Raw genomic sequence first — 23201 nt, forward strand, 5'->3', positions numbered from 1 at the left:
CAGCTTGTGAAGCTGCGTTTCAAGCACTTAAGCAGGCCCTCGTGAATGCCCCTGTCCTGGCTGCCCCACTTCCTAACAAACGTTTTCTCGTCCATACAGATGCTTCCATGTATGGACTGGGGGCTGTGCTAAGCCAGGTCGGGGAAGATGGAGGAGAACACCCTGTCGCATATCTCAGTCGAAAGCTGTTACCCCGGGAAGTGAGTTATGCGGCAGTGGAGAAAGAATGTTTGGCCCTGGTCTGGGCATTGAAGAAATTGAGTCCCTATTTGTATGGACAGGAATTTTCCCTTATCACGGACCACAATCCCCTTGTTTGGCTTAACCGGGTCTCGGGAGACAATGGTAGACTGCTGCGGTGGAGTTTAGCATTACAACCATATAACTTCACCATCAGCTACCGACCCGGTAAGCAGAATGGGAATGCAGATGGGTTATCCCGGCAAACCGACGTCCTTGCTACTTCCTAGTCCGGTCATCCCCACGTTGACCCGCTAAAGGGCCAAGCCGGGTCTGCCGGAGTGTTCCACAAGGGGGGAGCCGTGTGACGAACCCTGCTGCATAGACCTGTATTGCGGGTTCATCTGTTTTCATTGGATTCGTGGATTTCCTGTCCGTACGCTGTTGTTTTTACGTTTTCTAAAGTACCGAGTAAAACTACCGAACATCGGCCACCCAGGAGAGGAGTGTGCGACTCATTAACACCTTGACCACAAATTAGAACGCTGTGGTTAACCGCAAACACCTCTCCATTCCATCGTACGGGTGGTCGTCGTTCGTATGCCGACCACGAGGCGGCGGCCATTTTGGACATGAGGCGAATCAGCGGTGTTCGGTGCGAAACCCATGGATCTAAAAACGGACTCTTTATCTACCGAACACCGCTGGAGACGGCCGTCTTCCCTTCTATTCCCTTGGAGGCATACGAACCCTGTTCCGTTCGGGGTTTTCTTCATCCGTATGAACTTACCCAGATAGCCGTCCCATGGAGTCATTCGTATACCGAAGGACTTATGAGAGACTTTGACTCCATGGCGATTGGACTGTGTACTTCGGATCTGAGCGCTATTCGGTAGGAATATGCCCTCAGATTCAGGCTATCTGGGGATACGTTACACGAACACTATAGTTTCGGTACTTCGGATTTTATGTATTTTATTGCATTTTTTGTGTTTGTGTTTAAAATGGCGATGGTTCCTATCCTCGGAGTTAATTAGGTTTCTCCCTAATTATCTCCAGGATAGGAAGAGATGTATTATGGGTAAAATGGGGAGGGCTTGTGTTATAGCCACTGCGATTGGCTACTGTTTAATATATTTTACAGTCTTCCACCAGGTCCCCTAGGGGAGTGTCTACCTGGTGGAGACCTGCATAAATACTGGGCAGGTAGCCCCCATTAAACACATTCTGCTTGACCTTCAAAACGGAGCTTCGTCTCGTTTGTGGAGGGATTGACTATTGGGACAGCGTTTTCGTTTATTTCTAGCTGTGGAAGGATTTCGGATGGATTGCTGATCGGGAGTTACCGTGTTCGTATGCTCCGGTCGGGAGTTATATGATCGGTTATGCTGGAATTGCATTTCTGGAGAAGGGGGAATATTGACTAAACGGCGGCTTCACTCTCCAGGCGGTGAGTGTCATAACACCCATAATGCTAAAAACCTGTTCATTGATTTAGCTGAAAGTATTGCCGGTAGTCTTAATGTTACCAACTGCTATGTGTGTGGAGGTACTAACATGGGAGACCAATGGCCTTGGGAAGCAAAGGAGGTAATGTCCGGTTCTGAGGCAGTTGAACAATTAATATCTTCACAAGCCGATTATCATATGAGTGTTAGAGGTAAATCTGAGTGGAGATTAAAGACCTCCATCATAGGTTATGTTTGCATAGCAAGGAAAGGAATAATGTATAATACTTCTGTAGGAGAATTAACTTGTCTAGGGCAAAAAGCTTATGATGATGATACAAAGAATACAACTTGGTGGTCGGCTTCAAATGTCTCAGAACCATCTAACCCGTTTGCTAGATACGCCAATTTAAAGGATGTGGGGTTTGACCTATCCATCACATCTACCTGGAGAGCCCCAGCAAATTTGTACTGGATCTGTGGTAAGAAAGCCTATTCGGAGTTGCCACAGGACTGGGAAGGGGCATGTGTGTTGGGTATGCTCAAACCATCCTTCTTCTTGTTACCTATTGAAACAGGTGAGACTTTAGGTGTTAAAGTATATGATGTGAATCATAGGAAGAAAAGGGGACCCATAGAGATAGGCGCCTGGGAAGATAATGAATGGCCTCCCCAGCGTATTATAGATTATTATGGGCCAGCCACGTGGGCAGAAGATGGTACCTTTGGTTATAGAACCCCTATTTATATGCTCAACCGTATTATACGATTACAGGCGGTGGTTGAGATCATTACTAACGAGACATCACAAGCGCTCAATCTTCTAGCGAAGCATAATACCAGGATGAGGACAGCAGTCTACCAGAATAGATTAGCCTTGGATTACCTGTTGGCAGTAGAGGGAGGTGTATGTGGGAAATTTAACCTGAGCAATTGCTGTCTTCAAATAGATGACGAAGGGCAAGCAATAGCTGAGCTTACTAGCCATATGGTTAAACTAGCGCATGTGCCTACTCAGGTATGGAAAGGGTACAATCCAAGTAGTTGGTTTGGTAGCTGGTATGAGTGGTTTGGAGGGCTTAAGGCAGTGGTAGGTGGAGTCCTACTGATTTTAATGTTGTGTCTACTCCTGCCGTGTCTTATACCCTTAGTAGTTAGGTCTGTGCAAAGCCTGATAGAAAATATAGCAGAGAGGAAGGCTGCTGCACAGATAATGGCAATTTATAAATATGAGGCTCTAGATCAGGGAGAACCAATGCAGGAAGATGAGTGTTGAAGATTCACATCATAAGATAAGTCTGGTCTGGTTCAAGGTAACTTGCGGTGTAGGCAAACTAAGGTTAAGTGATGCCTCAAGTAATTGTGAAATATCAAGAGGCATCAAAGGGGGGAATGTGGTGGAATCTCGGTAAAAATAAATTTAGTAGGCCGAGATTACCACGTGGCATGTGTACGTGCATATGCTGACGTATCGATCAGTTGGTTGCACGAGGCAAGATACGATCAGTAGTGTACGGAGCATGTGCAAGAATACAGGATATAGTATTCCCCTCCTCCATTGTGCTGGACAAGCCATGCGGTCAAACAGGAAGTTAATTCTTATTTGTGTTGATTGGTTAAGAGAATGTGCGGGTGGAGCTTAATATGGGAGGAGTTATGTGCCTATATAAGGAGCCTGCACTATTGTCCGGGGCTCAGAACTTGCTGTATTTTGGTGACGTTAGTCCCTCTGAGTCCCGATCGGTGATCCAATAAAGAATCTCTTCCTTCCTGAAGAAACCTGTGTCCATCTCTCTGTGCTTCGCTTCCGTCAGTTTCTCCGGTATCATTATATCCTTGTGGGATTCTATTCTTATTATGCAGTATGTTCTATCCATGTGGGATTGTATTCATGTAAATGCAATATTTTTATCCTTATGGCATTTTATTTTTATATACAGTAGGTTTTATCCTTATGGCATTTTATTTTTATATACAGTAGGTTTTTATCCTTATGGCATTTTATTTTTCTAATGCAGTATGTTTTATCCTTATGGCATTTTATTTTTATATACAGTGTTTTATCCTTGTGGCATTTTATTTTTATATACAGTAGGTTTTTATCCTTATGGCATTTTATCTTTATAATGCAGTATGTTTTATCCTTATGGCATTTTATTTTTATATACAGTGTTTTATCCTTGTGGCATTTTATTTTTTATAATGCAGTGTGTTTTGTGCTTATGGGATTTTTTCCTGTAAATGCAGTAGGTTATAGGCCTTGTGGCATTTTATTTTTTATAATGCAGTGTGTTTTGTGCTTATGGGATTTTTCCTGTAAATGCAGTAGGTTATAGGCCTTGTGGCATTTTATTTTTATAATGCAGTGTGTTTTGTGCTTATGGGATTTTTCCTGTAAATGCAGTAGGTTATAGGCCTTGTGGCATTTTATTTTTTATAATGCAGTGTGTTTTGTGCTTATGGGATTTTTTCCTGTAAATGCAGTAGGTTATAGGCCTTGTGGCATTTTATTTTTTATAATGCAGTGTGTTTTGTGCTTATAGGATTTTTTCCTGTAAATGCAGTAGGTTATAGGCCTTGTGGCATTTTATTTTTTATAATGCAGTGTGTTTTGTGCTTATGGGATTTTTTTCCTGTAAATGCAGTAGGTTTAGGCCTTGTGGCATTTTATTTTTTATAATGCAGTGTGTTTTGTGCTCATGGGATTTTTTTCCTGTAAATGCAGTAGGTTATAGGCCTTGTGGGATTTTTCTTCGGTGTCTGTACTTCGGATCATCGCTGCTTCTACCTCCAAAGCATTTGCCTCCTCTGTCCCCCGAGATCTGGGACCGCGGAGTTCATCTCCGCCAGCCCAGTGTGTTTTTTCCAGCTGCCGGTATGCTCGCGAGTGAGCACGACCACCCGGCGGACAGATCTTCTTTCCCACGTGGCTGCTTCGCTGCAGCCGTCCCCCCCGTGGGTCCCGTGTGTTTTACCCGGTCGCAGGGGTACTCGCGAGTGAGCACGAGTACCCGGCGACCGGATCTTCTTTCCCACATGGCTGCTTCGCGACAGCCGTCTCCGCCGCGGACCACGTGGGTCCTGTGTGTTCTACGCGGTCGCAGGGGTACTCGCGAGTGAGCGCGAGTACCCGGTGGTCGGATCGTTTCCTCCACGTAGAGGCTTCACTGCGGCCGCCTCCGCCAGCGGACCGCGGGGGGGTGGGGGGGTGTGCCCACGCGCAGCTCCTTCCCCGCCAGTACCGTTCTTGGCGGAGGTCTGTGGAGGGGCTTTCTCCTCCCCCATCTATAGTCAGGGTGTATTCAGACCCCAACCTAATTCGCTGGCAGTCTGGGAGGACCACCTCCCACCCTGCATATCCATATAGAGACATATAGCAATTATGTGATCAAGCATATATATTATATATTTTTACTTCTATATTTCTTCAAGGGCTGGAGAACAGCCTGTAGGCAATACACCCTGTAATTCTGAGCTTTCCTGCAACAGGATATCCTTATTTTTGGCCACAAGCATTAAGGTCTAACAGTTTCCTGTATATCTGTAGACACATTACCTCTGCCTCTCATACGGAACCGGATACTGATTTGTTATTAGAGGGCGCAGCCCCTCACTCGTCATCAACCAGATACTGGGCTGGATACAAAGGACAAGTTGGGTGGACCCATTCTCATAGAGAGAACCGGTCTCGGATGTAGACTCTGCTGTTGGTTACTAACGAGTGCGGCCTGCTCAGGCTAGCACCCGGACGCTCTCACGGTATGCGATCACAGTAGTAGAGAGCGCGGCTCTTTCATGCACTCGACGCTCTACAGTACCGGCCATTTGTTCATCACACAGGCTTGTGCCTGTGCAAGACATTGAAGACTACATAGAGGGGCGTCCCTCCGGAATTCAATTAGAGCTGCCATCCACGCTACTGGCTTCGTCCTAGAGGACTGCCTGGTCATGCAAGTATTACATGTTTGGACTAGATCCCTCTATTCTATCTCCCGTGATGGATCTACTGGATCCGGGCTGCTGTAAAACACGCGAGAAATACTCAGAGGTATAACGGGGGGAGTCTCCCATTTATTTACACACACTCCTGGAGATGGTACACTAACGGATGGTCCTCCGGTATTTTGAGAGTGCAGGTTTTTGGCATATTCGGCACCACTTTCTGTTTTAGATATCCAGACCATTGCTAGCAAACTGAGCAGAAAGTTTCCCCCATGTCAAGATGTTCGGGAGATACGGAGACCTTCATGGAGCAAACAGGCACCGCCTTGCTCGGGTAACAACATTAAGGAAGGACTATTGCCCGGTCTGAAGGTAAAACCGTACGTTGGGTCATATGGTAAATCAGGAATCCTCGTTTGTCTTGACTTCTCCGGTCTTTACGATCTTGGGATAAAATCGGAGCGCATACCTGGTGAACATGGTTCGGAGATGGAGGACCCTTCGTCTATACTCTATTCATCCCTCACGGGAGCCGTCTGTTTTTGGATTCGCGCTACCCCCTTTTTTCAACTACCGTCGAGGGGATCTATGAGACTTTACGGAGGTACCTGGTGTACCCCGACTCCTACAGACATCTTTCACTCTTTGACGAGGGCATTGCTGGATGGAAATCTGCGTTCCGGTTGGCTTTTCCCTTCCTTTGAAGGTTTCCAGGATTCGCTATTCTCAGTATAGTCGACCACCGTCCTTCCACACAAGTTCAGTTCGGAACCCTGAATGGACGTCCTTTGGAGTCTTTCTCTACTGCGTCCAAGGTTTACTCAGTCCATTTGGAATCTTAGAATCACTTAGAATACGGCTAGTTTGGCCACGCTCTTGCCTGCATTATGAAATTATTCTCGGATGAGACATATCACCGGGTAGGACAGGAAGGAACGAAAGTTCCTCCTCGGTTTCTAATGCGATTTTGGTAGTGGACTTGGGCGCATTCCTTGAAATTGGAGATCTACCTGCAAGACCGCATCGCCGAATATCCCTGGCACGATCGGAGGAACCGCCTTACAGATCATGAGTTGAGACAGGGTGACAGTTTCTTCTCGCGTCCCCAAGTCCGAACTTGACCTTTGATATTAAAACTACAGGAAGGTGGCTGATAGGTCAGCTTGCCAGCTCATGGACCGGCTGCTAGGAAACAAGTCGCAACCACATACAATGGATTTACCAGCGGATGGTACTTTTTTCCGTAATTGAGATGCTTCGTCGGCTGCCATTTTCTTTTATCCGTCTACTGTCAATTATCGAACTTGGAATGTCCAATTAGGATTACTCTGATATTTCCTGCAATAGATACCAGTGACACAAACAGCGTTGGATTGGTGAATTGAGCGTTGAAACAGCAAATACGAAGCCTCCTGTCATGTTATAAAATTGTAGATTATGCTAGCTTTAGTGTACCTATAATCTTAATTTTATTAATGACAGGAGGCGAGTATTTCCCACCCATTCTTGTCCCTCCCTTGTTTAATGTTATAGTTTAGATTATCAGGTACGTATGCAACTCTGTTTGTTGTCTCTGCTACCTGTCGCTTGTTCATTATGTCTGTGTTTCTTTTCAGAAGTAGGGTTGGGATATCTACATATTAAGGTTAATTTTGGTTGCTACATTGGGTACCTACATGTTTATTCTGAGTACATTTAATTGGATAATCAACCTGTTCGATTCTGTTTTTCTCTCGTTTCAGTTTACAGTCCATCAACACTATCTAGTTTGACGGTTACTCTCGGATGGTGGACATCGTTATATTCATCGTATCTAGGACTTCGTTTCTTCCCCATGATGTTCTCTGCCTTTTATTCTGTTTTGTCGCAGCTTGAAAGAGGAAATGATGCGTGGGGAGAGGAGTTTTATAGTACCTAACTTTTTTCTGATTGGTTGTTTTTTCTGTGCTGCTGTGGAGTTCTAGTAAAGAGAGTCTTAAGCAAATACTCGCCTCCTGTCATTAATAAAATTAAGATTATAGGTACACTAAAGCTAGCATAATCTACAATTATCTCCCAGGTCAAAGACAAAACTCCATTACACATGTGGGGACCTAAATACAGGATTATGTTTTAAAATATATAAAGTTACTTTTTATACATTAAACACAGACATGTAACATATCCCCAGATAGCTCAGGTCTGCGTGCACATTATTAGGTGAATGGCACGCAGACCACACAAATACAGTTTACTTGCCATGGAGCCAAAGTCTTTCCCATAGTCTTTCATTATATGAATAGGCTCCATGGCATAGCTATCTGGGGATATCACTGTTCACACAGGGCAAGTACCGAATGGCCCCACTGTGTTTAAAGGGCCAGAATGAGTGACATGCACTCTGTTAGGGCCGAATAAGTTTTGTAAAAGGGCCCAATCTCCCAGGGCCATAGTCCAAAGGCAAGAGGCGGGCAAGCAGCCCCCTCCAAGGACACGTGGCGAGGTCGGTTTCGCCACAACCCGTCTAGCAAGAGTTTTTCTTTGGCACACTGGACACTCTTGTTTTGACTCACGCACCATCCGACACCCAGGGTCATCCGAATGGGGTTTACCGGAGCACCGGGCACACTTTGGCCACTTCTGGCTCAGGAGGCCTATCGGAAAAGAAGTCAGAGACAAGCTCAAGGTGGAATGCCCACACCCTCTATGATCAAACAAGATAGTCCTCACCAAGGAGCTCGGTATCATTGTGGTGATATTTATGTCCCGATCAGGCCGGGGTCCATGTAAAGGTGTAGAAGGACTCAAAACGAGTTAGGATGAAATACTGGACATGATCAGCCCCGGGAAAAAATTCTATACTTTGCGGACCTGTCCCCACCCAAGACTCATCTCTAGAAGCTCACGATGTGAGGGAATGGGTGCAAAGGGCAATATGTAGGTTGGGGAACGCAAGGCAGACAGGTGAACAGAATGGTGCAAAGCAGCCAGATTAAAGATGGATTTCAAACTATTGAAGTTAGGGATGAAAGAGCGAGGACCTCAGGCGGACGGACTATTGTTTGGAGAACCATTTATCTCAACAACGGTTTGGTAGTAAGGAAGAAGACAGGAGACTATCGCCCAGTCATCAACCTACGCCAACCCAATGTGTAACGGAGCTCCGTGTACCCCGACCGAGTACCCTCCGTTGATGGATGCTCCTAGCGCTCTCAGAGGACTCCAAGCACTGCAGACGACACCACAACCACCGCAGGCCCCACAACCGCCGTAGCTTAACTGGAGCCGCGCCGTCTTCCGTCCACCCTGGAATGAACCTTCAGCATTCAGGAACGTGTGGGGAAGATCTCTCCTCCTGGAGAGCGTATCCGGAACAAGCTCTTAAAAGAGCTAAGTGATTAAGAGCTCAGGGGAATATGCAGCGCATAGCAATCCCCAGTGTGATATAGCAGTTCCCTCCAATAACGAGACAAGGCTACGTATTGAGGGTCAGAAGAGGTCTGAGGACTGGAACACCCAGCCTGCTTTTTATTAGGATCAGGTACATACAGGACACTCCCAGGGGGAGGATGAAATTGACCAATCACATGCATGGTAACACCCCCACGTCTCCTCCCCTCAGATAAACACATAACCCAATTAAAACATACATTATTTTACCCAAGTTCTGGATGTACCCCAAAAACAGGGGGTACAGCTTTAAATCTGGTATCCCCAAATAGCCCTTGTTCAGGGGAACAGTCTGTCCAAAAATCAGCCCATTCGGATGGATGGTTCGGGAGATACAGGGCTCCAAAGTTTTGACCGACCGCACAGACCAACTAGCCGAAAATAGTTCCATGAGTTTTGGCCTTGCGGTCGGTCTCCGTTCGCACGGTAAAATAGACGAAATTCTTGCCATCCATTCGCATCTTTGTGGTCGCTAGAATCCCCATACTAAGTTAAGTATAACTACCGAACGGCCGGTCGTTCGGTAGTTTCCGTGCGTAGTTCTGGATGTCTGGAGGTCTTAGCGGTATTCGCCTGTTTGTGCTTCCGATTTCAGTTCCATGCGTTCACAGGCAAACACCGCTGTTCGCACGCAAGATGGCCGCGAACACGTGGAAAAGTCCCGAAATGGCAGCCGCCTATTCAGAGCACAAAGAATTCGCATGAAATCATACGAACGGCTGTATTCTCCAGTAATGGCATTCTCATGCCATATATTCGCCTAAATCCCCTGGCTGTTAGGTTATATTAGCAGTCCAAACCTACAGCATAGATAAAGGGAAAAAGACAGTCTAATACAAGTCCATATGCCTGAATACCGGGTTTGCAGTGCAATATAGTCCAGGACCATAGTCGCAGGGGAGGAGGCAGGCAAGCAGGCCTCTCCAGGACAAAGTGGCGAAGGGCACTTCGTCACACATCTCCCCTTTGGGGGGAAGACTAACCAGGCACCTGACCTTCTGTCGGTCAGTGCCTCCGTTAGTCGATCCACCAACCCACAATAAACAGATGTCCGAGTGGCCCCCCCACAACATCAAAGTACAGGAACAGCCTACCCACAACACACAGTTACTGCACCTGGGTATTTGGCTGTGGTAATGAGGCCACATGCCGAGGGTACTTGAAGGGCAGAGGCCAACTGCACTCTGCCCAGATGCCAGCTCTTCCGCTGGGGTAGCCTGCAGGACATCAGGCTCTGGACCAGGGACAAAGGTAGGGCAGAGGCCGACTGCGCTCTGTCCAGCTGCCAGCTCTTCCGCTGGGGTAGCCTGCAGGACATCAGGCTCTGGACCAGGGGCAAAGGTAGGGCAGAGGCCGACTGCGCTCTGTCCAGCTGCCAGCTCTTCCGCTGGGGTACTGAGACCATAGTCCGGCTCAGTAGTCAAGGGAACATGGACGTCAGGAGGGGTTAGCATCGCCTCCGTTAACCCTGGTGCCACGCTAGGAGTTAGCTGGGGAGGGGACTTTGTACTTACCCCCTCCTCTGGGTGTCCCGGTGAGGGTAGTTGGGGATCTGGAAAGGCTGTCCAGCATCCCTGTAGGTCAGGCACAGAGACCACGGTCCCATCTGCGCCGTCTGGAGGATTGGTGTCTCCCCTTGTTGGGGGAAGCTGCCGCTGGGGAGAGGGGGTGCTGTGCTCCTTTCCTGGAAACACAGGCTGCCGCTGGAGAGGGAGACCGCCTGTCTCCACTCCCTTACCATGGTCCTGTTGCTGTAGAGAGGGACCAACTGTCTCTGCTCTCTGTAGGACACACTGCTGCTGGGGGGGAAGGACGGCACCTTCGGCCCCCTGGGGTACACACTGCCGCTGGAGAGGGAGACCGCCTGTCTCCGCTCCCTTACCATGGTCCTGTTGCTGTAGAGAGGGACCAACTGTCTCTGCTCTCTGTAGGACATACTGCTGCTGGGGGGGAAGGACGGCACCTTCGGCCCCCTGGGGTACACACTGCCGCTGGAGAGGGAGACCGCCTGTCTCCACTCCCTTACCATGGTCCTGTTGCTGTAGAGAGGGACCAACTGTCTCTGCTCTCTGTAGGACACACGGCTGCTGGGGGGAAAGGACGACCCCTTCGGCCCCCTGTAACTCACGCTGTTGTTGGGGCGCAGGGACGGAATACTTTGCCCTCACTGCCCGATATTCTGCTTCCATCTGCAGATACTCCGCCAGTTCTCTCCTTATTCTTGGTACCATTTCCTCGGTTAGAAGGGGCCCGTAGACATCCAACCGCCGCTTCAGCATAGCGTCAAACTGTACGTGACTATACCAATAGTCCAGTTTTGCTGGGTGTTCCCAGGATGCTGTTCCTCGCCCTAGGGAAGCCATCCTGTTGTAGCCAGGGGCGCTGCCCAATGGCTAGCGTGGCCCTCAATTGTAACTCCAAACGTTACCAGTGTCTCTGAGCTGCTTCTCCTCGCACTAGGACGCCATCCCACCGCTGCCACCACTGTAACGGAGCTCCGTGTACCCCGACCGAGTACCCTCCGTTGATGGATGCTCCTAGCGCTCTCAGAGGACTCCAAGCACTGCAGACGACACCACAACCACCGCAGGCCCCACAACCGCCGTAGCTTAACTGGAGCCGCGCCGTCTTCCGTCCACCCTGGAATGAACCTTCAGCATTCAGGAACGTGTGGGGAAGATCTCTCCTCCTGGAGAGCGTATCCGGAACAAGCTCTTAAAAGAGCTAAGTGATTAAGAGCTCAGGGGAATATGCAGCGCATAGCAATCCCCAGTGTGATATAGCAGTTCCCTCCAATAACGAGACAAGGCTACGTATTGAGGGTCAGAAGAGGTCTGAGGACTGGAACACCCAGCCTGCTTTTTATTAGGATCAGGTACATACAGGACACTCCCAGGGGGAGGATGAAATTGACCAATCACATGCATGGTAACACCCCCACGTCTCCTCCCCTCAGATAAACACATAACCCAATTAAAACATACATTATTTTACCCAAGTTCTGGATGTACCCCAAAAACAGGGGGTACAGCTTTAAATCTGGTATCCCCAAATAGCCCTTGTTCAGGGGAACAGTCTGTCCAAAAATCAGCCCATTCGGATGGATGGTTCGGGAGATACAGGGCTCCAAAGTTTTGACCGACCGCACAGACCAACTAGCCGAAAATAGTTCCATGAGTTTTGGCCTTGCGGTCGGTCTCCGTTCGCACGGTAAAATAGACGAAATTCTTGCCATCCATTCGCATCTTTGTGGTCGCTAGAATCCCCATACTAAGTTAAGTATAACTACCGAACGGCCGGTCGTTCGGTAGTTTCCGTGCGTAGTTCTGGATGTCTGGAGGTCTTAGCGGTATTCGCCTGTTTGTGCTTCCGATTTCAGTTCCATGCGTTCACAGGCAAACACCGCTGTTCGCACGCAAGATGGCCGCGAACACGTGGAAAAGTCCCGAAATGGCGGCCGCCTATTCAGAGCACAAAGAATTCGCATGAAATCATACGAACGGCTGTATTCTCCAGTAATGGCATTCTCATGCCATATATTCGCCTAAATCCCCTGGCTGTTAGGTTATATTAGCAGTCCAAACCTACAGCATAGATAAAGGGAAAAAGACAGTCTAATACAAGTCCATATGCCTGAATACCGGGTTTGCAGTGCAATATAGTCCAGGACCATAGTCGCAGGGGAGGAGGCAGGCAAGCAGGCCTCTCCAGGACAAAGTGGCGAAGGGCACTTCGTCACACAATGGTTTTGGGGTGTACCGACAACTCAAGAAGGAAGGTATCCATCTCTTAGGGGATCTACTCCTCGAAAGGGGTTCGCAAGGTTGGATTTGAAGGGCACTTATCTACTGGTTCACATGGTGCCTCATGAAGTTTCTTGTAACGGACCATTTTGCTCACAAGGGGATAAAAATCGTTTGGGCGATAATCCCCTTTCCCATAGACCAGCAGCTACTGCAAGCACCAATCTCCCGAACTGCAAACTACACGAACCTGGAAACACACGAACCCTGGAATCAGCCGAACAGGAAAAGCATACAATCCACTTACACTCCTGGCAGTCAGCATACAATCCAATTCCCCCAAAAACGAGACGACACATCGGTTTGAGGGTCAAGCAGAATCAATTGTAACGGACCGTTTCAGCAGACAAGGGGTTAAAATCCGTTTAGGCGATATGCCCCTTTCTGAGAGACAGGTACAGCTACTGCAGAACACCAAACTCCCGAACTGGATACAAAATAGCACTCCAAACTGGAACCTCACGAATAGCTGCTAGCAGACGAACAGGAAAAGCATACATCAGCTTTCACTCCTGGCAATCAGTCTCCAACAGCATCCAGTGAATCCCCCCCAAGAACGAGACAAGGCTCCGTGTCACATCACTCGGCCGCTGGGGAATGGAGACTGGGCTCCCAATTCCCGGCACATCACTCGGCCGCTGGGGAATGGAGACTGGGCTCCCAATTCCCGGCACATCACTCGGCCGCTGGGGAATGGAGACTGGGCTCCCAATTCCCAAAAAATCATGCTGCTGCTGGCGGGCAGGTACAACTACCTCTGCCCCCTGTAACTCAGCCTGCCGCTGGGAGGGAGGACGCTGCTCTCCTCTCCCTGCATTTCACACTGCCTTCCCGGCATATCACTCTGCTGCTGGGGGGCAGGAACAACTACCTCTGCCCCCTGTAACTCAGCCTGCCGCTGGGGAGGGAGGACGCTGCTCTCCTCTCCCTTCACTTCACACTGCCGCTGGGGAATGGAGACTGGGCTCCCAATTCCCTGCAGGACCAGTTGAGAGACCTGGGGTCCTTCCCAGTAACACTCTACAATATCTGCCCAGCTGAATGGGTCTGGATCTGGGTCTGTCACCTTACTGTACTGCTGTGCCTTCCCAATGGAGTGGAAGAGATCTGGGTAGTCCTGCTCCAGTTCCCACTCCAGGGTTGCTAGGTGAGCCTGGTCTTGCTCTACCTCATGGGGGTCATCCCACTCATGCCTAGCCTCCCTCTCATAGAAAATGTCCTGAAGTCTGGTTTGCGCAGGGCTTCCAAAGCCAGGCTCTGCAAAGGACTCCCATAACAAGCCAGGACCATCAAACTCCTCTCCCCCTGGCTTGTCATATTCGGCTGTCCAGGGTATATACTGTGCCATATACCACCAGAGCGCCTGGTAGGCATCCTCCAGCCATAGCTCCTGCCATACCCGGTGCTCTAGTTCCTTCACCCATTCCTCCAGGGGCTGCTCTCCCAGGAAGGGCATCCACAGGGCCACTTGCTTCTGCAACCGTTGCTCTTCACTGGGGAGACTTTCACCCCGCTGGTATTGTACATTATCCAGGGCCTGGTACCAGATGCCTTTCCTTAATGCATCCCGGCCATCCAGGTCCTCCTCCTCGTATAACACTGCTGGTTCCATCCTGTTGCTTTTAGGGTCGCTGTACTGGGACATGCGTTGCCCTTAAATTGTAAAATACACAGAAATGGTGTCTCCTGTAGCTGTCCTTCTGGCTGTAGGAACGATCCCACCGCTGCCACCAATTGTAACGGACCGTTTCAGCAGACAAGGGGTTAAAATCCGTTTAGGCGATATGCCCCTTTCTGAGAGACAGGCACAGCTACTGCAGAACACCAAACTCCTGAACTGGATACAAAATAGCACTCCAAACTGGAACCTCACGAATAGCTGCTAGCAGACGAACAGGAAAAGCATACATCAGCTTACACTCCGGGCAATCAATCTCCAACAGCATACAGTGAATCCCCCCAAGAACGAGACAAGGCTCCGTGTTGAGGGTCAAGCAGTGGTCTCTCGTGCTGACACACCCAGCCTTGTTTTTATTACAGTTGTTGCAAATACAGGACCGCCCACAGGGAGGGATAAAACAACCAATCACATCAGTGTTACATCCCACAGATTCCCTCCCCTTATCCTGAGAGGAAACTTACATATTACATATTCACAGTCAATCCATTCAGGGGAACAACATATTAAAAAATGGCATGAATCAGACCAGGGGTTCAAAAGTTAGTAAAAATATATTTTAGGGCCTGGCTGGCACATGGCTATCTGGCCCAGACCGGTTTTACAGAGCCCTCTCTCCTGGAGACAATGGGAAAATAATCCAATTATATCCAGGGATAGAGGCAGACTCCATTGAGCACATGGTAGCAAAAAGACATAAAATACAATAAAATACACAAGGTTACATTTACTACATAAAATAAAGATATGCAACATATCCCCAGATAGCTTAGGTCTGAGCGCATATTATTGAATGGCGCTCAGACCACACACATACAGTTCAATTGCCATGGAGCTAAAGTCTTTCCCATAGTCTTTCATTATATGAATGGGCTCCATGGCATAGCTATCTGGGGTATCACCGCTCACACAGGGCAAGTACCAAATGACCCCACTGTATTTAAAGGGCCAGAATGAGTGACATGCACTCTGTTAGGGCCGAATACGGTTTTTAAAGGGCCCAATCTCCCAGGGCCATAGTCCAAAGGCAGCAGGCGGGCAACCAAGCTTCTCCAATGCAATGTGGCGAGATTGCTCTCGTTACATTTCTGAAGCCGGTCACGGCGCACTGAAGAGCAAAGGGTATCCGCTGTCACATACCTAGACGACTTACTGACCTTTTGCAAATTGATAGCGACGATTCGTAAGGAAATTCGACGGGTACAGCGGAAAGGCACCATAACCCTTTGACTATTTCCCAGGACCGCTTCACTGCCGGTCCAGACAGCGGCTGAAAGCTCACTGCCTGAGATCCAGACACACCTAGGAAATTGGGATCAGAATAGCGAAGACTTCGATAGTACTTATTACCGCGGTTAAAAGGAATCAAGCGTGGCACCCAGAATGGTTGTCCTTAATGGTTGTCCTCCTTCAGTTTTAACTTGCCTTCGGACAGATCCAAAAGAAGAACATCATCCATTGATAATGCAGGAGCGTCTGGAGTTGGAGGATTGGTGTCTCTCAGGGGAGACTGGTATGTCAAGGGACTATCGCAACCAACTAGAGACCTATTATGGGACTCATGGACACCAGGTATTCCACGAAATAACATCCACATGGAACACCTGGAGTTCGCTGGTGTATGGGAAGGGACTGCGATCCCTTTATTACCCCTATCTCCTCGATGCTGAATCTTTATCATACCTTTTCACTACTGGCCGATTGGAACGATAGGACCGTTCCATTAACGGGATACGTTCTGCGATTTCGACGACGCATAGTACGATTCACGACACTCCGGTCGATCAGGAGCCTTTGATATGCCGCTTTCTGCGGGGTATCAAACTGTCCAGAACCATGCGTCAAAGTATCACTGTTGTGGGAATTTGATTTGGTTCTTTTGGAACTAGTCAGATAACACGGACCTATCCCGCCGTCAGCCATAGTCACGTTACTTTTAGGTCTTTTCGTCGGGTATCAGATGTACTGGAGTTCGACGTAGAAGGTCTTTTCGGTGTCACCGGAATCTTATCCGCGTCCATATCTTACCCTGTTCCCGGCGGTTTCCCAGTCTTTGTGCAGTTAAATCGGTACTTTGTTACATGGAGATCACGGCTGGTCTTATACCAACCATACAAGCCAGTTACCATGAACACTCTGTCTAGATGGGTTCATTGGTTGTTATCGCTAGCGGGGGTGGAGACGTGTTTTGGGTACTCATTTGGTACGAGTCATTAACGTACAACATGGCCAAAACCGCCCCACGGTCCTTAATGTACAACATGGCCAAAACCGCCCCACGGTCCTTAACGTACAACATGGCCAAAACAGGCCGGTCATTAACGTACAACATGGCCAAAACAGGCCGGTCCTTAACATACAACATGGCCAAAACAGGCCGGTCCTTAACGTACAACACGGCCAAAACAGACCGGTCATTAACGTACAACATGGCCAAAACCGCCCCACGGTCCTTAACGTACAACATGGCCAAAACAGGCCGGTCCTTAACGTACAACATGGCCAAAACAGGCCGGTCCTTAACATACAACATGGCCAAAACAGGCCGGTCCTTAACGTACAACATGGCCAAAACAGGCCGGTCCTTAACCTACAACACGGCCAAAACAGACCGGTCCTTAACGTACAACACGGCCAAAACAGGCCGGTCCTTAACGTACAACACGGCCAAAACAGTCCGGTCCTTAACGTACAACATGGCCAAAACAGGCCGGTCCTTAACGTACAACATGGCCAAAACAGGCCGGTCCTTAACGTACAACATGGCCAAAACAGGCCAGCCCTTACGTACAACATGGCCAAAACAGGCCAGCCCTTACGTACAACATGGCCAAAACAGACCCGGTCCTTAACGTACAACATGGCCAAAACAGGCCGGTCCTTAACGTACAACATGGCCAAAACAGGCCGGTCCTTAATGTACAACATGGCCAAAACAGGCCGGTCATTAACGTACAACATGGCCAAAACCGCCCCACGGTCCTTAATGTACAACATGGCCAAAACCGCCCCACGGTCCTTAACGTACAACATGGCCAAAACAGGCCGGTCATTAACGTACAACATGGCCAAAACAGGCCGGTCCTTAACATACAACATGGCCAAAACAGGCCGGTCCTTAACGTACAACACGGCCAAAACAGACCGGTCATTAACGTACAACATGGCCAAAACCGCCCCACGGTCCTTAACGTACAACATGGCCAAAACAGGCCGGTCCTTAACGTACAACATGGCCAAAACAGGCCGGTCCTTAACATACAACATGGCCAAAACAGGCCGGTCCTTAACGTACAACATGGCCAAAACAGGCCGGTCCTTAACCTACAACACGGCCAAAACAGACCGGTCCTTAACGTACAACACGGCCAAAACAGGCCGGTCCTTAACGTACAACACGGCCAAAACAGTCCGGTCCTTAACGTACAACATGGCCAAAACAGGCCGGTCCTTAACGTACAACATGGCCAAAACAGGCCGGTCCTTAACGTACAACATGGCCAAAACAGGCCAGCCCTTACGTACAACATGGCCAAAACAGGCCAGCCCTTACGTACAACATGGCCAAAACAGACCCGGTCCTTAACGTACAACATGGCCAAAACAGGCCGGTCCTTAACGTACAACATGGCCAAAACAGGCCGGTCCTTAATGTACAACATGGCCAAAACAAGCCAGTCCTTAACGTACAACATGGCCAAAACAGCCCCGGTCCTTAACGTACAACATGGCCAAAACAGCCCCGGTCCTTAACTTACAAAATGGCCAAAACAGCCCCACGGTCCTTAACGTACAACACGGCCAAAACAGTCCGGTCCTTAACGTACAACATGGCCAAAACAGCCCCGGTCCTTAACGTACAACATGGCCAAAACAGCCCCGGTCCTTAACGTACAACACGGTCAAAACAGGCCGGTCCTTACGGAGTTAAGTTTCATTCTTGCTACAGATGGAAATTGAATGTTGGTAAGCGCTCAGACCAGCAGGATTTCTGTCTCATTATTTATTTTGTTTGCTGCTGTCTCCTGAGTGAATTACAACAATAAAGTGCCTGGATTTGTTAATTCAAAAGACTGCGCATGTTTATAACCTAGAGGACCGTGCTTATTGCAATACAGGACCACAGTAGATTGATACTGATAGATTAATATTATAGATGGTGATTGACATATTGATAGATTTATAGTGATTACTAGAATAATATTGATTGATTTATAGAGAGTGATTGACATTTATAGATTGATATTGATACTGATTATTAGATTGCTATTGATAGATTTATAGATGTGATTGATAGATTTATAGTGATTATTAGAATAATATTGATATATTTATAGATACTGATTAATATTGATAGATTTATAGAAATTGATAGTGATGTCGATAGATTTATAGGAATTGACTGATAGTGACCAAAATTGAAAGATTGATACTGATAGAATAATAATTGATTTATAATGATTGATAGATTGCTAATGATAGATTTATAGTTAATAACAGATTGATATTAATTTATAAAGCTTTGTAGACATTAATAGATCATTTAAGACGGTAATATACATTGATAGATTCAAAGAACTTAACAGACTGATATTTATAGATAGTGATCGAGTTATAGGGATTGATTGATAGTGATAGATTAATTTTGAAAGACTTCTAGAGATTGATATATTGATATTGACTTGGACATACTGACAGATTTGTACATATAAACAGATTAATAACGATGGATTTATAAAGACTTATATGGATGAATAGATTGATACTGATCAAATTATAACTATTGATAGATTTGTAGATATTAATAATTTTGTATTTAAAAATGCATAAAGATTTATAGAACTCCGCCCAGGAAGAGGTGAGGGCATTTGGAGAAGAAATCATTCCCATCAGCTCGAAAGTGAAGACAGTGAATGATGCGGCCAGTCAGCTTTCTGCGCTTGATATCCAGCCATCTGCAAAGACTTCTCGGCAGTTAGATGACCTCACCATCAGATGGAAGCTCCTACAGGCAGCTGTTGAAGAAAGACTAAAACAACTCCAGGAAGCACACCGTGATTTTGGACCGGCCTCTCAACATTTTCTCTCTACTTCAGTACAGCTTCCATGGCAACGATCTGTGTCACTAAACAAAGTGCCCTATTACATCAATCATCAAACGCAAACAACTTGTTGGGATCATCCGCAAATGACAGACCTTTTCCAGTCATTAGGTGACTTAAATAATGTAAGATTCTCTGCCTACCGCACTGCTATGAAAATAAGAAGACTACAGAAAACACTGTGCTTGGATCTTCTCGAGTTAAGTACCACGCACAATGTTTTCAAACAGCATGACCTGAATCAGAACACTCAGCTACTGTCAGTTCCAGAAGTTATAAGCATCCTAACCACTATCTACGATGGGCTGGAACAGAAACACAAGGAACTGGTGAATGTACCTCTCTGCGTAGACATGTGTCTCAATTGGCTGCTTAATGTTTATGACACGGGACGGACTGGTAAAATCCGCGTTTTATCACTAAAGATTGGTCTCATGTCTCTATCCAAGGGTTTGCTAGAGGAAAAATACAGATATCTTTTCAAGGAAATTTCAGGGGCTGCTGATACATGCGACCAAAGGCAGCTGGGGTTATTGCTTCATGATGCTATTCAAATTCCACGACAGCTTGGAGAAGTGGCCGCTTTTGGTGGCAGTAACATTGAACCCAGTGTTCGCAGCTGTTTCCAACATGCTCAGAACAAACCAGAGATCAACGTAATGCAATTCATTGAGTGGATGCGTTTGGAACCTCAATCTATGGTTTGGTTGCCTGTGTTGCACAGAGTAGCAGCTGCCGAAACCGCTAAGCATCAAGCCAAATGTAATATTTGCAAAGAGTGCCCGATTGTAGGATTCAGGTACCGAAGTCTTAAACATTTTAACTATGATGTGTGTCAGAGCTGTTTCTTTTCTGGAAGGACGGCAAAGGGTCACAAATTGCACCACCCCATGGTGGAGTATTGCATACCAACAACATCAGGAGAAGATGTGCGTGACTTCACCAAGGTTCTAAAAAATAAATTCCGCTCCAAGAAATATAGAAAATATAAGAAATACCTAAACCTATAAAACAAAAGAAAATACGCTCATAGGGGATTAACGTCAAAACATAAATTGCCCCTTAATAATAGGTCTCACTCACAAAATTGAAGTGGTTTTCAGGCACATCAAATGTGTGGATCTTCACGTCTTCCTCACAGTAAGAATGATGAGTATATCATGAAAAAGATAAAAGATGGCATAGTATAGCACTGTCTTAAAGTAAAAAATTATGCTTTTAATGTTTGCACTTACAATGTAAAAGGTATAAAAAGGCCCATCAGTACAAATCTGTTTGTTCCATCGCTGTAGAGTATAGTAACCCTCAAGTGAATATCCAGCAGGAAAAAACAGGTACACAATAAAATAAAATAAATAAATAAAATACAGTGACAAATAAACAGCTCACTCTACGCGTTTCGTCTGTCCTCCAGACTTCCTCAGGAGTGATGAGATGCATCTCATCACTCCTGAGGAGTCTATACTCTACATATACTCTACACTCTACTATACTCTACAGCGATGGAACAAACAGATTTGTACTGATGGGCCTTTTTATACCTTTTACATTGTAAGTGCAAACATTAAAAGCATAATTTTTTACTTTAAGACAGTGCTATACTATGCCATCTTTTATCTTTTTCATGATATACTCATCATTCTTACTGTGAGGAAGACGTGAAGATCCACACATTTGATGTGCCTGAAAACCACTTCAATTTTGTGAGTGAGACCTATTATTAAGGGGCAATTTATGTTTTGACGTTAATCCCCTATGAGCGTATTTTCTTTTGTTTTATAGGTTTAGGTATTTCTTATATTTTCTAAAGTTGTTTTGAGGATTGAGAGGAATCCTTTTGCTATACCTACACCTAACGAAAGGGAAGTAATTACTACATTTATTTTGTATACTGCACCTGGGTGGTCTAAAACCTATATCGCTCCAAGAAATACTATGACAAGCATCCAAGACTGGGTTACTTATCAGTGCAGACTGTGCTTGAAGGCGATAACATGGAAACTCCTATCACGCTCATCAGTATGTGGCCTGACCAATTTGACCCTATGCAGTCACCTGAACTCTTTGACGATGATACACATTCCAGGATAGAGCAGTATGCCAGCAGGCTGGCACAAATGGAAAGAGCCAATGGATCTTTGTTCACAGACAGCAGCTCTGCTACCGGAAGCATAGACGATGAGCATGCCTTGATTCAGCAGTACTGTCATACTTTGGGAGGAGATTCACCCCTAGGCCAACCCCAGAGTCCTGTGCAGATCCTCAAATCAGTAGAGAAAGAAGAACGGGGAGAGTTAGAACGCATTATTGCCAACCTAGAGGAGGAGCAACGGAACCTTCAAATTGAATATGAGCAACTAAAAGCACAACATTTGAAAAGAGGTCTCACCCCTCCATCTTCTCCCCCTGACTCAGTAGTGTCCATACAACACACTTCTGAGGACTCCGAACTCATAGCTGAGGCAAAACTGCTCAGGCAGCATAAGGGTCGTCTGGAAGCCAGAATGCAAATTTTAGAAGACCATAACAAACAACTGGAGTCCCAACTTCATCGGCTACGTCAGTTACTAGAGCAGCCTGAATCAGACTCGAGGGTTAATGGAGTTTCTGTGACCGTCTCACCGCAGCCACCAGCACCAAGATATTCAGCTGATCATGATTACTGCTCACAGTTTCAGCAGACAACTGGTGTATTGTCCCCACCTTATAGTACCAGCACAGACCTAGCAGATATGATGGAACAAATAAACAGCACATTTCCACAAAGCAGCTCAAGTCTTTCTGGAAGACAACAGGCAATGTGAATTAACCATCTGCCATTGGCACCATGTCAGTTTCTAACACAGCCAATCAATAATTCTTTTGTTGAGAAATTACACAGGACTTCAGAAATATCCTGCTACACCAACCGTGTGTGTACTACTGAACAAGTACCACACTGAATACCCAAAGATGAAGATGTTTTGTTTTTACATATTGTCTGTTCTCTATTTTTCTTCCCTTTCTATGCAAATGTAAATTTAAAAAAAAAAATCTGTGGAGTATTTGGATATAGGTATACATATGTTATTTGTACAAATAAATATAAACATTATAAAAACATGGGGAGGGTGGATTTAGAATGTGTATTTTCACGTATGTGTGTATGTACGTAGATATATACACACACTCACATATATCCACAAAAGGTGCATCTTAATGACATGTTAGTGTTATGATAATATTATTAGCTTCTGGACATCAGGACACCAATACCAGAATGACATCAAGACTTGTGATCACACTGTTAACTAACCCAGATTGTGAGACATCCCAGATTGTAACTGTAATCAAAGTGTTGTATGTCTGCTTGTGAAGCTGAAATATATAAAGCATATGATACTAAAGCAGCCTGCACTGAATTACATTTTTTTTTTAAAGTAATGGTCCTTAAAGCAGTTTATGGGATAAGGCCAGTTTTATTAAGTAGCTTGAAGTGCTTTCTATTTTGAACAAAAAACTCTGGATCGTGTTTGCTTGTCACAAAACACACTGCAGTTAACTGTGGATTTAGAATATATCATGGTATATTTAACCATTCGGCCGATAACTGTGGATTTAGGATACATCATGGTATATT

The 23201-nt window shown here is 46.5% G+C and overlaps 2 protein-coding genes across 2 annotated transcripts in view; one reads left to right on the forward strand and one right to left on the reverse strand.

The window, feature by feature from the left end:
• Positions 1-22872, forward strand: part of LOC134603723 (utrophin-like) — a 40593-nt gene extending 17721 nt beyond the window's left edge. Inside the window, exons 3-4 of the mRNA XM_063449901.1 lie at positions 19321-20546; positions 21501-22872. Coding sequence (XP_063305971.1) covers positions 19321-20546; positions 21501-22386 — 2112 coding nt within the window. The 3' untranslated portion in view covers positions 22387-22872. The remainder of the gene's footprint in view (positions 1-19320; positions 20547-21500) is intronic.
• Positions 1-23201, reverse strand: part of ACAP1 (ArfGAP with coiled-coil, ankyrin repeat and PH domains 1) — a 292765-nt gene that overhangs the window by 149106 nt on the left and 120458 nt on the right. The window lies entirely within an intron of this gene.

Source organism: Pelobates fuscus, chromosome 3, assembly GCF_036172605.1.
Source record: "Pelobates fuscus isolate aPelFus1 chromosome 3, aPelFus1.pri, whole genome shotgun sequence".
In the NCBI taxonomy this organism is placed as follows: Eukaryota; Metazoa; Chordata; class Amphibia; order Anura; family Pelobatidae; genus Pelobates; species Pelobates fuscus.